This window comes from Apium graveolens, chromosome 11 (assembly GCF_009905375.1).
Source record: "Apium graveolens cultivar Ventura chromosome 11, ASM990537v1, whole genome shotgun sequence".
NCBI lineage: Eukaryota > Viridiplantae > Streptophyta > Magnoliopsida > Apiales > Apiaceae > Apium > Apium graveolens.
The window spans coordinates 31,722,516-31,737,090 of record NC_133657.1 but is presented as its reverse complement, the minus strand read 5'-3'; the positions used below and the strand labels follow the sequence as shown (position 1 = coordinate 31,737,090).

General features: G+C 34.2%; 1 protein-coding gene across 1 annotated transcript; it reads right to left on the bottom strand.

Moving 5' to 3' along the window:
• Positions 1 to 10,587: 10,587 nt before the first annotated feature.
• On the bottom strand, positions 10,588 to 13,523 carry LOC141698663 (protein PLASTID MOVEMENT IMPAIRED 1). The gene has a single exon (XM_074503436.1). It carries the CDS (start codon positions 13,246 to 13,248, stop codon positions 10,696 to 10,698), a length of 2,553 nt encoding a protein of 850 aa, XP_074359537.1. The 5' UTR covers positions 13,249 to 13,523; the 3' UTR covers positions 10,588 to 10,695.
• Between the last annotated feature and the right edge of the window lie 1,052 nt (positions 13,524 to 14,575).

The window sequence follows — 14,575 nt, the reverse complement described above, 5'->3', positions numbered from 1 at the left end:
AACACTTAACAAATAATTCACAGAATAAATACTAAACATACATAATAATTATTTATTAGCAAAATAATTACACGGTATATCCCAGATATTACAACAATCATGTATCACGTACATTCAGTAACTTACAAAATCATCTCATAGTTATATAATACACACGAATATCAGTAAACATAACAACATGTAAAATATACAAAATCGCGTATATAACAATTATGGAAGATTGTGTATAATCTATCATCGTAAAAATAGTAACACATAAATGAATTAAATAATTTCCGCAAGTAGCCATTGAATGGTTTTGAGGCATTAAACGCAACATAAATAATGTATAAAACCGTAAAAACCAAAATTTATCAAAATCCAATCCAGGATCCATGCGAAAGATAAGTACTTACTCCGTAGATCCAATTGTTTACCTTAAGAAGTTTTATGAATTGGTTGACTAATGAATATTCTAGATTTAATCTTGATCACCACGCATCCCGTTCTCGTGATCTACTCTCTATCGGTATCGACACGAATGCTTGAACTCAAAGATAAAAAATGAACTAGCATTAGAAAGTAAATATGAGGCTTAGTATGTTCTCTCAAGATGAATAATATATGAGTTGCATTGAGAATGATCATTATATCGCTTAAGACTTCTTCTGGCATTAAAGCCGATAAAAGCATAAATTTATAGGATTGTTCCCGAAAAAGCCAATGACTACCCTCATTAAGACCTTAAAGAGATTCTGTTTCATGGTATTGATGGTGATATTTTTGAAAGTGTCATCAACTGTGACACTGTCAAAGAAGTTTGGTAAACTTTATTAACACTTTGTGAATGGTTTGAGCAAGTTAAAGAAAATATGATGCAATTTTTCATACAATAATATGAACATTTTCATTCCATTAAGGTGAAAGTTTGAGTGATATCTTTAATAGATTTTAAAAACAGTTAAATGATTTAAGGCTACATGAAAGTGTGTATTAATGAAAGACTCAAATCTCAAGTTTTTGAGGTCTCTACCAAGGAAATGGAAAATAACCACGATATCTGTTACAAATTCTTATGATTATACGGATTACAATCTAGAAAATTTGTATGGTGTGTTAAAAACCTATGAGTTGGAAATTCAACAGGATGAGGAAATGGATAAATGGCACAAACATGATAAATTTATGGTCTTAGTTGCTAGCTCAACTAATGTATAAGATGAAATCAAAATATAAACTTCTAATTCTACACCAAATAGAAGTGTTTGTAAAGGTAGAAATGAAGGCACCAAAGGCAAGGTAAAGATTGAAGATTAAGATTATTCCTCAATTCAAGATGAGAAAACTGATAACAAAATTACCGAAGAAAGATGTTTCGAGGGAGAAGTTCATCGAGAAATATTTATCAAGATCGATGAGAAACAAGAAGAATATCAGTTTATCAAGAGAAATTGAACATATATTACCATATTAAAGCAAAACATTGATAAAAATGCAAGGAAATAGTTGGAAATGTAAATTAATCTCCAAGTTTAATCAATTTGATCGATGAGATTATTGATGCAAAAATGAAAAATTAACACAATTTGTAGCGCCCAAAATCCGGGGTCAGGGATCTAGGAGACCATGTCATCTTGAATCCTATTACACTTATCTCGCACAATAATAAACATATATACTCACACCTTTATGACCCCAAACTTATCAACAAACACACACATTTACAGGTTATTATCTTGGAAACGAACAATTCATTACTAGAGTTTATCAAACCCGCGAAGTGATAGTTATTACAGACCAAAAGTGATTAAGTCTTACCACGGGTGTAACCAAACTTTATTTAAGTCTAGACCGGTGGCCAAATATACGTTTCTTCAACATTACCTTACATAAGTCATACTTGTAAATAAGCCGGACTAAAAACAACTCAAAACCAATCCAGCTTTACGATCTACTTGGGGTACTGCACCGAACATCCTACGGAACAGCTGGTCATTTCCTACCTGTTTCCTCACCGTGAGTTTCATGATAGCATCTTAATTCACTGTTATATTGTGTCATTTTATGAAAAACAACTGTGAGCTATAATCCCCAACATAATAATTTATAGTATGAAAAGACTATATAAGAAATTCATATCTGATTCTGTATATGATACATGTGTTTGTTTAAAATAATTTTCCTTGGTGATAAACACCTCGTTTTAAAATAATTCTTTGAATCACTTATTAGTCTGCAAATACCTTAATGGTAAACCCAACACCTAGGCTTGGGTTACGGTAGCGCATCTCAATTCTAATTAGAAGAATAGGACATTTACCGGAGCCACCGCATATGATCATCAGTCGTAATACAGAATTATGTAACCTTTTATACTAGTAGAAGGACGACACCTTCTTATCCCGGTTATCACCCTGGCCGCATTCGGGCTATGTGTCCCATTTCGGGTATATACACACTTCACATGTTCTTGAGTACATGGAGTACATTCTCCTACGGTACCTTTGATAGTCTCCCTAGTACTCATAGTACTAGAGTCTATCCCTCCTAGTCCTTGTAAGAATCCTATCATATCCCGAGAACTTGAACCACATCAAAGTTCCCCAAGCATTTTGCTTGTTAATAGGCACATCTCATCTCGTTTATATATATATATATATATATATATATGTACTTCCGAAAATTTTCGGAGGAAGTACTAAAATAATGTGAGTTGACATTTGTCAACAGATAGGTATTTAAGGGGGAGTTTCCTTAGACACTATAGTCAAAATATTTAATATATATCAAAATAATATTTTTCGAAGTTCAGATAATGCTAAAATTATTTTCTGAAACTCCAAAAATATTTTAAAATACGATTTATGATTTTTAAACCATATAAAATTATTAAATAAATATTTAATAATTAATTAGTATTTATGAAATAATGAACCTCGAATAAATCTACTTTAAAAATATATTTGAAATAATTCCTCAACTGATATGTGTTTGAGTAAGTAAATTAAATCTTAAGTAGATATAAAATATTCAAAATTTATAATAAATATTCGTATAAGAATACTTCTTCTTTTAAATGAATATTTAAAATAGTTTCATCATTCAAATAAATAATATAAGTTGAGGGAACACAATATTTGGAAATCGTTTTAATAAAAGTTCGAATTATTTAGTGTTTCGCGAGAGGACATCGAGTCTCTTGGAATAAATAACTACGGATTTTTAATCGTCCAAATCATCTCTGGGATGATTCCCGGGTTTATACTTTATAAAAATTGACCGACTTCCGGTCTTACAATTGTACATCACGCTTTACTATAGCGTCAAAATATTCTACTATATATTCATCGTAATCTTAATCGTTATTGATACGTAAAAACTCGTATTTTAATATCATGGCAAACATGGCATTTGTATGAAAACCGTAGAACAATCTTCACAACGCAACAGTATATAGAACAGGGTTCATAAAACTTTCCTGGGTATTTTGAGGTGGAGCGTGCTCTAGGGTCCGTCCGAAAATATATAACCATGAACAATTATCGTCCGTTAGATTTCGTCGTATTTATCGTTACTTGTACATACGCGATACTTACTATTTATTTACGCGACTCACTTTACTCTCATTATTCCAATAAGTACAAGTAATTGTCATATTCTCTTTCTTTTCATAAACCCTTAAGTCCATTAATGCCTTTTACATTTCGTCCCTCAGCTCCACTCGCGATCCTTAAGGATTTCTATTCGCGCGGTTTCGGCTCCGACATTTTTTATAAAATTAAAAAATCTATATTTTCACTTAAAATTTTTATGGAAGTTAATAAACTCCATTTCTTACTCTCTACACAAATTTCATGATTTTTGATTATTTTTAAGTCGATAATTTCTAATTCCAAATTTTGTAATTCGTAGCAGTTTTTATCTCGTAAATCGTTTTTACTAAAACGGACCTAACTTTTGAACCGTAAATCGGAGTCAAGCGATTTAAGCGCCTAAACAATCCTTACAACAAGATCTATCATGTTCAATTCTTACTTTCAAGATATCACAATTTATATATTCTGTACTTCTGCAGAAAACTTATGGTTATGTTTCGCTCATTTATCGATATTACGCTCGCAACTCGGGTTTCGTTTTCGCTCTAAATATTTAATCAACAATCAAAAATCACCATATCATCATCTTAACAATTAATGCTATCAATAACATCATTTTGTTGAGGCCACAACATCAACCTTAGCAACTAACTAACTAAACATCAAGAAAATAACAATTCAACCATCAAAACTTGGTTTACAAATAAGATCCATGATTTTCTTGAAACTTAAACCTTAACAAAGTTTGGGTAAGGATTATACCTTTATTAAAAGCTTGGAAGGTGTTCTTCTTGATGGATGAATCTTGGGGAGGCTTGGGTGTGTTTAAGATTTCTAAATCTTGCGATGAAAATAAAAAAGTGTTACTATTTAGCACTATTCATCATCACTTTCATGGAATTATTTACCCATCCAAAACTTAATGAAATGCTTTCAAAAATTTATCTTACCTTAGTTTGATATGTAGGAAGCTTAGAAATTAATTGTAGAATTTATCCATGGATAGAAGTTGGATTTTGAATTTTGGTTTCTTATTTTTCTTCAAAATAGCCGAATGGAGCTATTTGGGGGGGGGAGAGAGTTTTTGTTGCTTGACTTGGTTTTTTCTTGAAATGGTGATGCAATATTTAGTATATAATACTAGGATATGCAAATCTATCAATATCTTGCTAGCTTGGACAATATTTTCAAAGCTAGGATGCTAGCTAGGTAATTCATTACTATTCATGTTACTATTTTCTAGCTAGTTACTATGCTCATTAGGTTGGTTACTATTTAGTTGCTAATATTTAGTTGCTAATATTTGGTTACATTCTTGATTATTAGTTTGCATGGTTTTATGACTTGATACGTTTTATTTATTCGTTTACGTATTCGTTTGGTCGCTTATTCATTTTCGTAATAAATCTTCGTAAGTGGTTCGAGGGGTAAATTTTTTCTTATACGTCCTTTACACTTTGAATCCTTGTATTTGGGTTTTAATTTGTAGGATTTTAGATTCTTAATTGTATTGTGATTCTCGTATTCCTCGATGCTTCGTAGATACAGTCGTTTTACAAAGTTCATTTTCTTCGAAAACTAATGGTGTTTACATACACTCATTTGATACGTATAATCACGATATCGACTCGGAAATTAAATTTCCCATGCATAACATAGTGTGGGATAAAAAAAATTCCCCGATCGTCAGGGTTACTATTCATCAAGCGTTTTACAAAGTCTAAAAAATTCGAGTTATTACACAATTTATGCTCTGATACCATATGAACTTGTATTGAACAAGAAATTGGAGCACATGACAGAATATAACAAGAAGCCATTGATATTCATAAACCGTATCGACAGTATATTTACAAGCCTACTAGAAAAGAATAATGAATTTTAGATATATAAAACTACTTATTTGAAGGACATCAAGCCAAGTTATAACTGAATTAGTTAGAAAGTAAAAGGCAATGATAGCTTATGACTAATGCTGACGTTATTGAAAGATTTGACTAGAGTCAACTCATTACTACTAGTAAGTCTATTCTCATCAAGTATAAAATTGGCCAAAGCAACCCAGTAATGTTGACTTTATTGATGGCTCTAAATGATTGGCTTATTTATTTTTTCAAGAAGGACTTACAATACGTGTCCACCTTAATGCAAGATATGAATGTTTTTGCTTATGTCTGGCCTTCATCTAAATATTTCAAAGTCTCGATCCCTTTTGGCAATGAGAATCATGATATTTCTAGTTTTATCAGGTCTCAACCTGATTTCTCTCTTGGTACTCTATTATTCGTTACCTAGTACTACTTTTAATCTCACATAAATTGAATAGTACAGATGGCATTCCTTTGGTTGATAAGTTTTCTGCAAATATTAAAGTTTGGTCCTGTCGTTTCTTAAATTTTGTTACAAGACATCAACTTTCGAAGATTATTTTACTGAGCATTTATGATTTTTGTTGTATTTATTTGTTCCTCCATATATTTTCTATGTAGATCAGATTTGTTGCGCAAAGATAACTCTAGCTTGCTTCTATAAAAAAATAAATCACCAAGAAACAAAACTCAAGGATTGATTTGTTTAGATTGCTTAAAAAATTTAATCACCCACAAACTAAATGAAATATGGATAAAAGTATAAAGTAATTGACCACCAATTTTCAAAGATTTTGCATGTATAAACTCACGATTTTTTCTGATAAAATTCTAATCTCAAAATATTATAATAGATGTGTGTGTATATATACACTAGTAAAATAACCTTAGCCCATTAGAATTCCAATCAGATTTAAAATCAGCTAGTTAGCTAATATTTCAGTTCAACTTGAAAACCCATAAAAAATCTAATCTGAAAAAGAGCACATAAAAAGCTACCTGAATAAGAAATTACATTAAAGCCAAATCCAACAAGAAAATTAAATCAAAGGTGCCGAAAACAAGAAAAACCTTTCAAGTGAAATGTAAAAACTTGTAAGAAAAAACTCTACTTCATATATATAATAATCAACCCAATCCAGTAAATATGCAAATATTGGTAATTAAGCTGACTATTAGTCTTGTAATATTGTCCAACCATTTCACACAAATATCAATGAATGTAGATTAGTCCAAAGTCACATTCGTCTTCCTGAAAACAAGTACATTAGCTCATGATGCTCCCGCATCATTCACCTTTTCTTAGAAAATAATTATCCTAATCTGATAATAAAAGCATCTGAATATTTTAATTGTCGTGTTTCACATCATTCTCCTCTCCTCTGAAAAAACTCGACCATGAGTTTTATAGAATCAAGTAATCAACACAAAAATACGTGAAATATATTAGAATTTGAGAACATTAAATTTCAGCCCCATAATTAATATCTTTGGTAATTACCTTACAAAAATAAGAAACTTTAATTTTTTTTATTTCTCTCAACAAGTTTTCTACGCCCAAAAAATCAATATAACTCTTCTATTGAACCAAAACATCCCCAACACCATTAACCTCACAAGCTGCTTTACAAGGATGAAAAAAGTCTTGTATTATTAGTGTATGAGTAATCAACAAGTTACCATGATTCTCTTGTTCAAATACATGCTCAATTAGATTCTTGCTCAAAAAGAAATGACCCTTAAGTGTTTGATGTATAATAAAAGGTTCTATTCATAACCGAATTTTTCTTCATGTTCAACTTGCTCACGGTCTTCATAAATTTCTCCCCATTGCAAAAACTAGTTGTAATAATTTTGTCAATGTTGCCCAAATTCATCTCTAGGTCACTAGGCTAGTCTTCTTGCACATGTTCATGACATTTGCACTTTAAACAAATTATTTCTTGACTGCTAGAGGAGTTGTATCCTCATAATTTTTTTCGAGGCATTAAATTCTAGAGAAATTTCAGCACAAGAATGAGTCGTATTTTGTGCCATAAAATTTTTCTTCTCAAAACTAATTTTATACTGATTCAAGGAAACTGCATCTCGATTAAAACCATGTGAATCTACCAATATATTTTGAAAATAATTAGTTAGTTATATATCTTGCATACAATCAGTTGGGAAAAAATGTTTTTTCATTCTCCCCTTAAGTACTCCAAGAATCAAACCGTGCCATACCTTTTTTCTCTTCTTTGATTTGAAAAATTAATACCACAAATTTGTGTAACATTTGAGTTTCGATCTCATTACTTTAAATCTCTCGTGATCATCATAATAATTATAGTCAAGGACCCATTTAACACGTTGCTGCCATTCAACAAAAAAATCTAGATACATACTACTATTAAAATCTGAAATATTCGTACACAAGCCATTGTCATCATCCCTAGATTTACGAATCTTATGTCTTTAATCCTCTTCCAAATCTATTTTTATGCAGAGTTTTTATCCTTTTTACGCGAACTATGATACGAATCTTTTCAATTTAATTTTGCTAAACCTACTTCAATTGCTCCCTTAATTTGCATATCCATTCGTATGTTTTCAACTTCATTCAACGTTAAACCTTTCATAACATTCAGTTCTTCATCATCGAACAAATCAGCCATGTTATCCATGTTACACCAATAAATAAATCAGACATGCTACCCAAATTTTTCTTAAAAATACCCCCTTAAAATGTCTCAAAACAGCCACCAAACACATCGGCCCCGTTTCCCATATTTTTTTAAGGAAAAACTTCAAAACAAATTGTCAGACTAAGCTCTTATACAAACATGATATTTATTATCTATGTAGATCATATTTGCAGGGAAAAAATAACTATAACTTGCTTCTATAAATAATTCAATTATAAAAAATAATGCTAAATGGTCGATCTGTTTATATGGTTTAAAGAATTTAATCACCCACAAAATTTTTTATCTCAAAAGATTACAAAATAAGTTTATATATAGACTATGCAAATAATATAAATCCGTTAAGAATTCCCATCATATTCAAAATGAGATAGTTAGTTAATATTTGAGTCCAACTTGAAAACCATCAAAACCCCAATACGAATAGCAAATTACAAAAAAACCTACAGTGAATAGAAAATTATATAAAAATCAAATACAACTAGAAAATTAAACCTTAAGTACTTAAAATTAAAAAAACTTTCAAGTAAAAGGTAAAAACTTGTCCGCCAAAAAACTACTTAATAAATACATCATAATCAGCCCAATCCAATATTTTAGTCCATGTCGATAAATAAGCTAACCGTTGGTCTTGTAATATTTTTTTTATCGTAGAAAACCCCCAACCGCTATCCTTCGGGTGCGTACTGGGTGAACCCCACGGGGCAACACAATAGCCTACAAAATACGTGAACCAAGGTAAATCGCATTTAAGCGACATGCTCTGACTTAGGAGGCATAATTATAAATTCTCCTCCCGTAATATTCGAACCCGCGGTCTCGTAAAATTGTTCAACTAGTTCTCACGGATAGCAATGAATATTGATCAATCCAAAACGATGTTCATCTTCTTGAGAACAAGTACATCAGCTCATGATGCTCCTCGTGCCTAATTCTTCTTTTCTAAGAAAACAATTATCCTCAATTGATAAAAAATGTATATAAATATTTTAATATCATGCTCCGTATCACCTCCCCTTATCAGTACTTTGTAAACTGAAATCATTCATTTTTAAAATTTATTTGTGGTTGTTTTATAAAGCAAATGATAAATGTCAACATAAGATTAGTTCAACGGACTTTTGTAAATTTATAAATGAAGATGGTCTAGGTTTAAGAAATATTTCTAACTAAAATCTCTTATATGTTTTTTACGAGTTATGACGTATCGTTCAGCCGACTAATAATACAATCTGGATTCTAGGACGGTCCTGCACTAGCACCGAGTCTCGTGGAGTCAGAGGTCCAAAAGGTCATTGATTATAATGCAAAATGTCAATAATTATAAAAATGATGTTAGAGCATGTTATGAAAGTTTAGTTTCAGATATTTGATACGATGTTGTTTGTCATTTATTTTTTAAAAGTAAAAAAAAAAATTATAATTCACCGTCATTTTTGATTTTTGATATTTATCGCAAAATTATTTTCCTTCTATTATTTGGGCTCCATTTAATTATTTTAGTTTGAATCAACTTGTCTAAAAAATATATTGTAATTATATAAATAGTGTATAATATTTGTATATAAAAGGCCCAATTTTATTTTTTGGCACGGAGCCTCTGAACTTCAATGGCTCAACTGTTTCATAATTGTTTGCTGAATAACAGGGCTATCTGGACTGCTTGGATTCCTTACAAATGTTTGTGGGCAGCTCGAAAAATTTTAAATGCTCCTAGCATCGCTGCTCTTTACATTTGTTTTCATGTTGGATCTTCTTATTCCACAATCTTGTATTGGCACAATCCTTGGTCGAGGAATAAGCCTAATACAGTGTGTACATGAGTTTCATGGGCATATTGCATCACAAGGGCCAAATATCTCTGAATTTCTGCACATGGACAAACTTGTTATCGGCATGCTAAATGATTTCTTTAGTCCAAATCCACTCGTCAGATCATACAACTTGGGATGCAATGATAGCTGTCTCACTTCTTTTGCTATTTGGCAGCTTTCAGATGCTCTAGTGCTCAAGTCCAGTGGTATGACATTTTCTGGAATTATTTCTCTGAACTAAAATGTTGGTTCATTTAAACAGCAATAGGTTCTTAGCTGCTGCAGTTTATCTAACCTGGAAAGAGAGAAACTTCCGACTTCACAATCCTACCCCTTAAAGATTATGAGAGAGCTAAAACGCATAGTGAAGGAGAAGCTATTTACTTGTTATAATCTCAAAAAGCAGGTTGAGAAAGATTGTACTGTAGTTACTTTATTGTTCTGAGTCTTAGCTCCTAGCTACTTGCTGTGATCCGAGATTCTATCTGGATTAGAGTTTGTTTCTATGTTATCATGCCCATACAATATATATAAAAAAATTTAATTTAGGAAAGAAAAACACAGGAATTATAGATAAAAAGGAGTTGAGCTCCATATGATTCTACATCATCAAGAATTCACCAACATAATAATGTGTATTTGATAAATCACTTTACCCCCTTGTAATTTTATTTTTTCCATTCAATGCGCTATAAATTATAATACATTCAAACATGTAACGAAATTTCAAATGTTGGAAAAAATTAAATCACTTTTAGTGACTTTGTAACATGACATCTGGGTTCCTCAATGGTTTGAGCCACATGTCTGCCATCACTCTGGAGGAAATGCTCCAAAATAGGTCTTGTCCCTTGGAAATGACTCGTTTTCCTTTTTTAGCCGCCTTCCCAAGTCCATATGCCACCAGCCACTGCATTGAAGTCAGCCTCTGCTTCTCACTATCCCATACATTCTTCTTTCCTCCTCCGTTCCTTATTTTCAAGCACCCAATGTGCATACTGTCAACCTTGAACCTCTTTTCTTCCTCGTACCCATCTGTTTTCCCGTTAACTTGTGTTGCATATATTAGGGATAATAGTGGAGCTCCCACTGCCTCGTACTGCCTCATGGGATCTCGCATTTGTACCACCACCAAGATAATGATAGTCTCCGAGTCTTCATTCTCATGATTTGAGGTCGCCACACTGCTCTCTTTAATCCAGTCTTCAAGTGGAACAGTAGAAGCTAAAAGGTTACCATTTTCGTTTAAAGGAGAAACATCAAACGGGGCTTCTTCTTCTGCTATCTCAGCCTGAATTTTTAGAGCTTCAACTGCCATACTTTCTATCTTTTGCATTGAGAAACCCAAAATATCATCTACTGTCACGGGGTTCTCGTTCACATTCCAGATTCCTGTTGAAATTCTTTCTTTCCTACCAGTACTCATTCCAGTGGCCATCGATTTAACTGCAGCAATTGTACGAGCAGCAGTTGAGCTAGCGCCTTCTTTGTTCCTCCCACTGATGATTGCTGAAGCAATTCCTTCAAAAGCTATCTGCTCCGCTGTTTTACCTAAAAGCTCGTCCAAAGGCATCAAAGACAATATTTCTGAACTAAGCTTTTCAGTACCAGTGGCTGCCATGCTTTGAATTATTTCAAATCCAGTTATTGATTGGTCTGTACGAAGAACCATTTGCTTGGATATCTGCATTGCAAGCTTTGGAGTCTCCTTTTTTGCCACCAAAGTATCCAGAGGATTCACTGCTGCCAAGTAACCCCCATTTCTTGTTTGAACCACACACCCCAATCCCTTTCCAAGATCTGGGAGATAAACCATTGAGTCAGCCTCTTCGTTATCATCAGCTCTATTTTGTTTCTCTTGCTGAAATTCGAAATGATATGTCTCATTTTCATTAGCCTCATCATCCTCCAGCGATTGCAAAAAGTCCTTGGTTACTGTTTCTTCATCAGCATCCAGTTGCTGTGATGCAGTTTCTTCATCGTTTTTTACTGATTTCTCATCTTCCATCATTGATTCAAGTGCTTTTATCTGTTGAGCAATTAATTCGAGTTCTGTCAGTCTAGCTTGATGTACCTGGTCATGCACAACTTCCTTGACAACCTCGCTTGAGACCGATCTTTTGTCAGAATTTTCTTCAGACTGTCCATCTGTCCACTCTTTACCTTGAACCTCAACTCCTTTATCAACAACCTCAAAATCTGGGAGATCTAGATCATCCATTTTTGATTCTGGGTCTTGGAAATTTTGAACAGCAGAAGGTGAATGTGTTAAGGCAGGTTCATCGAGATTCAAATCATCAATTTCTTGAAACTCTGTGCTTGCTCCTGCCTGCGAAGGAGTCCAGGCTTCTGCTCTGCTTGTCAGTCTTGGGCTAGGGATGCTGAAGGATGATTTTGACTGCCGGCGGCCGAAAGAAGGTGAAAAAGTCCCAGCTCTAGTTGATTTCTGGCCTGCAGTACCCTGATTGTAAATTCCACTTCCTCCATCTTTCTCCATAATCTGAAATCCCAGTTTCAGAACAAGTTCTCCTCCTTTGGCCTTCCCCGTAAGATTAAAAGTGGTATCCCACTGCCTTACCCTTTCGCCATCAAAATTCTTATCAACAGACTCTTGTATCAAGTCACTCAAATCCACACAAGTTTTTCCAAAGTCAAGTTCTTTGGCATCAATTGCCAGCACATAGATGAAAAAAGGGCGTGGCTCAAATTTGGTTTCAGCAGATGAGCAGTAGACATGGCATCGAACAAACAGGGTTTCTTCAAAATCAGCAGCTCCTTGGGATACCCTGGAAGGCATTGTCTGAACTGTTCCGTCCTTGGTTTCTTTTTTTCTAACACAAACAGAGAGGCGAAGACCGTTCATGGAAGCAGGGAGGCCTTGAACAGTCACAACTTCAATAGAGAACAAACAACTCAACTTGTGCATGCCAATATGAGTGAGTGCTCGGATTGGCTTCCAGTTCCAAAGTCCTTTCTTTTCCACAGCTGTTTTATCATCAATATTTTTGAGTTGTTTCTTATTAGAAGCTTTAGACTGTAATTTATGGTCAATTTCAAGCTCAGGCTTTGGACGAGAACGCCAGGGAGATAAAGACATGCGCCTGGACCGAGGTTTTGGATTGAACTTATCCTGATCATCTGCAGCAGCATCAGCCTCGTCGATAGATGGGATTGGTGGAACTGCATTTCTAGGAAGCGCGAGGGAGGCAGTTCTACGATTAGTAGAAGTGTGGGACTGGTAAAGAGAATGAGTAAGCTCTTCTAGTTCATCCAGAAGTTGGGTGTTGGAGTTTCTTCTGCCTGCCATGGTAAAGATAAAGTTGTGGAACAGGATATGATGATGATGATAATAAATTTGGATTTACTTGGACAGAAAAAAGAATGCAGAATGTGTTGAGGTTTATGTTATGGGGGGTTGAGAAACTGCCATAATATCTAGCTGGTGCTTCCTGTACCGTTAAATTATATGGCCTTAATATGTGAAGGATAAGATAATAGCGTCACCTCAATTTCCTTTGTGTTTGTAAATGAGTTGCGGGTTAATTTAGTTCCAGCAAGCTCCGGTATATGAGGTTCACGTTTTGCTATCTACTACCCGTAGTATATGTAATGTATGTGTTGGACCTTGGGACTCTAAGAGAGGAGCCTAAAATAGATTAGATTATAATATCTTGTAATCAGTCCAAGAAACCCACTTTGTAATGAATAGCCCATTTTGGATCCCTATAAATAAAAAGGCATAACCTCACTTGAAGGGGTTGGTAAATTAAAATAAAGAAGTGATCTCTTAAAAATAATGGTCTAAATATAATAATATTCTAGGCACATCATTTGGCGCTAGAAGGAACTTTATTTTACAGATCCAACCGGAATATGATTGTGGGGGAGCTTGATCCGGGAACGGCCGGACCAACCCTGGTGAAGGAGTTGACGGCAGAAATCGCCGTCGACCCCTCGACCCTCGGTGGTCAAGAACCACTCAAACAGTCAGTGTTGAAACCGAAGTGTTTTTATCCTCCACAAGATGGTCCTTCTCATGAGCAACCGGAAAACGCAAAGAATGCAGATCAACGAGATAAGAAGAGAAAGTATAAGACAGATCAACGTTTCAAAATCCAGACGTCCAAGGGTAAGAAGGTCCTGTCAAGCGACATGCGACTCCATCTTAAAAAGAAAGAAAAATTGAAAGCTCAAGGAAAGGATGAGCCTGAGGAATTACCATACTCAGATGAAGAATTGGAACTGTTAGAGCGTGAGACTCGAATACTACAAGCCAAGCTCGAAAGGAAGCGTGAAATCCATCGCCTCCGCCGAGAACTTCAACTGACATCAATCGAGAATCGAGAATACGAGGAATAGCTCTATGATGAAGAGGGTGATCTCGAATACGAATATGAACCGTCGGCTGAGTCAACATATTCACAGCCCCACGAGCGTCGACAGCGCACGATATCGTCTTCCGACGCTTCTCAGCGAACTAAATCCACAGATTCAATCCCACATGAAGAGTTTGCCAAGATGCAGGAAGAAATTGCCTAGATGCGTACCATAATGAGAAATCAATCGAGATTTGAAACCGTCTCCGAGAGCCTCCTGTCATTGGTCCTCGAAAAAGCACGCATCGATAGGACACT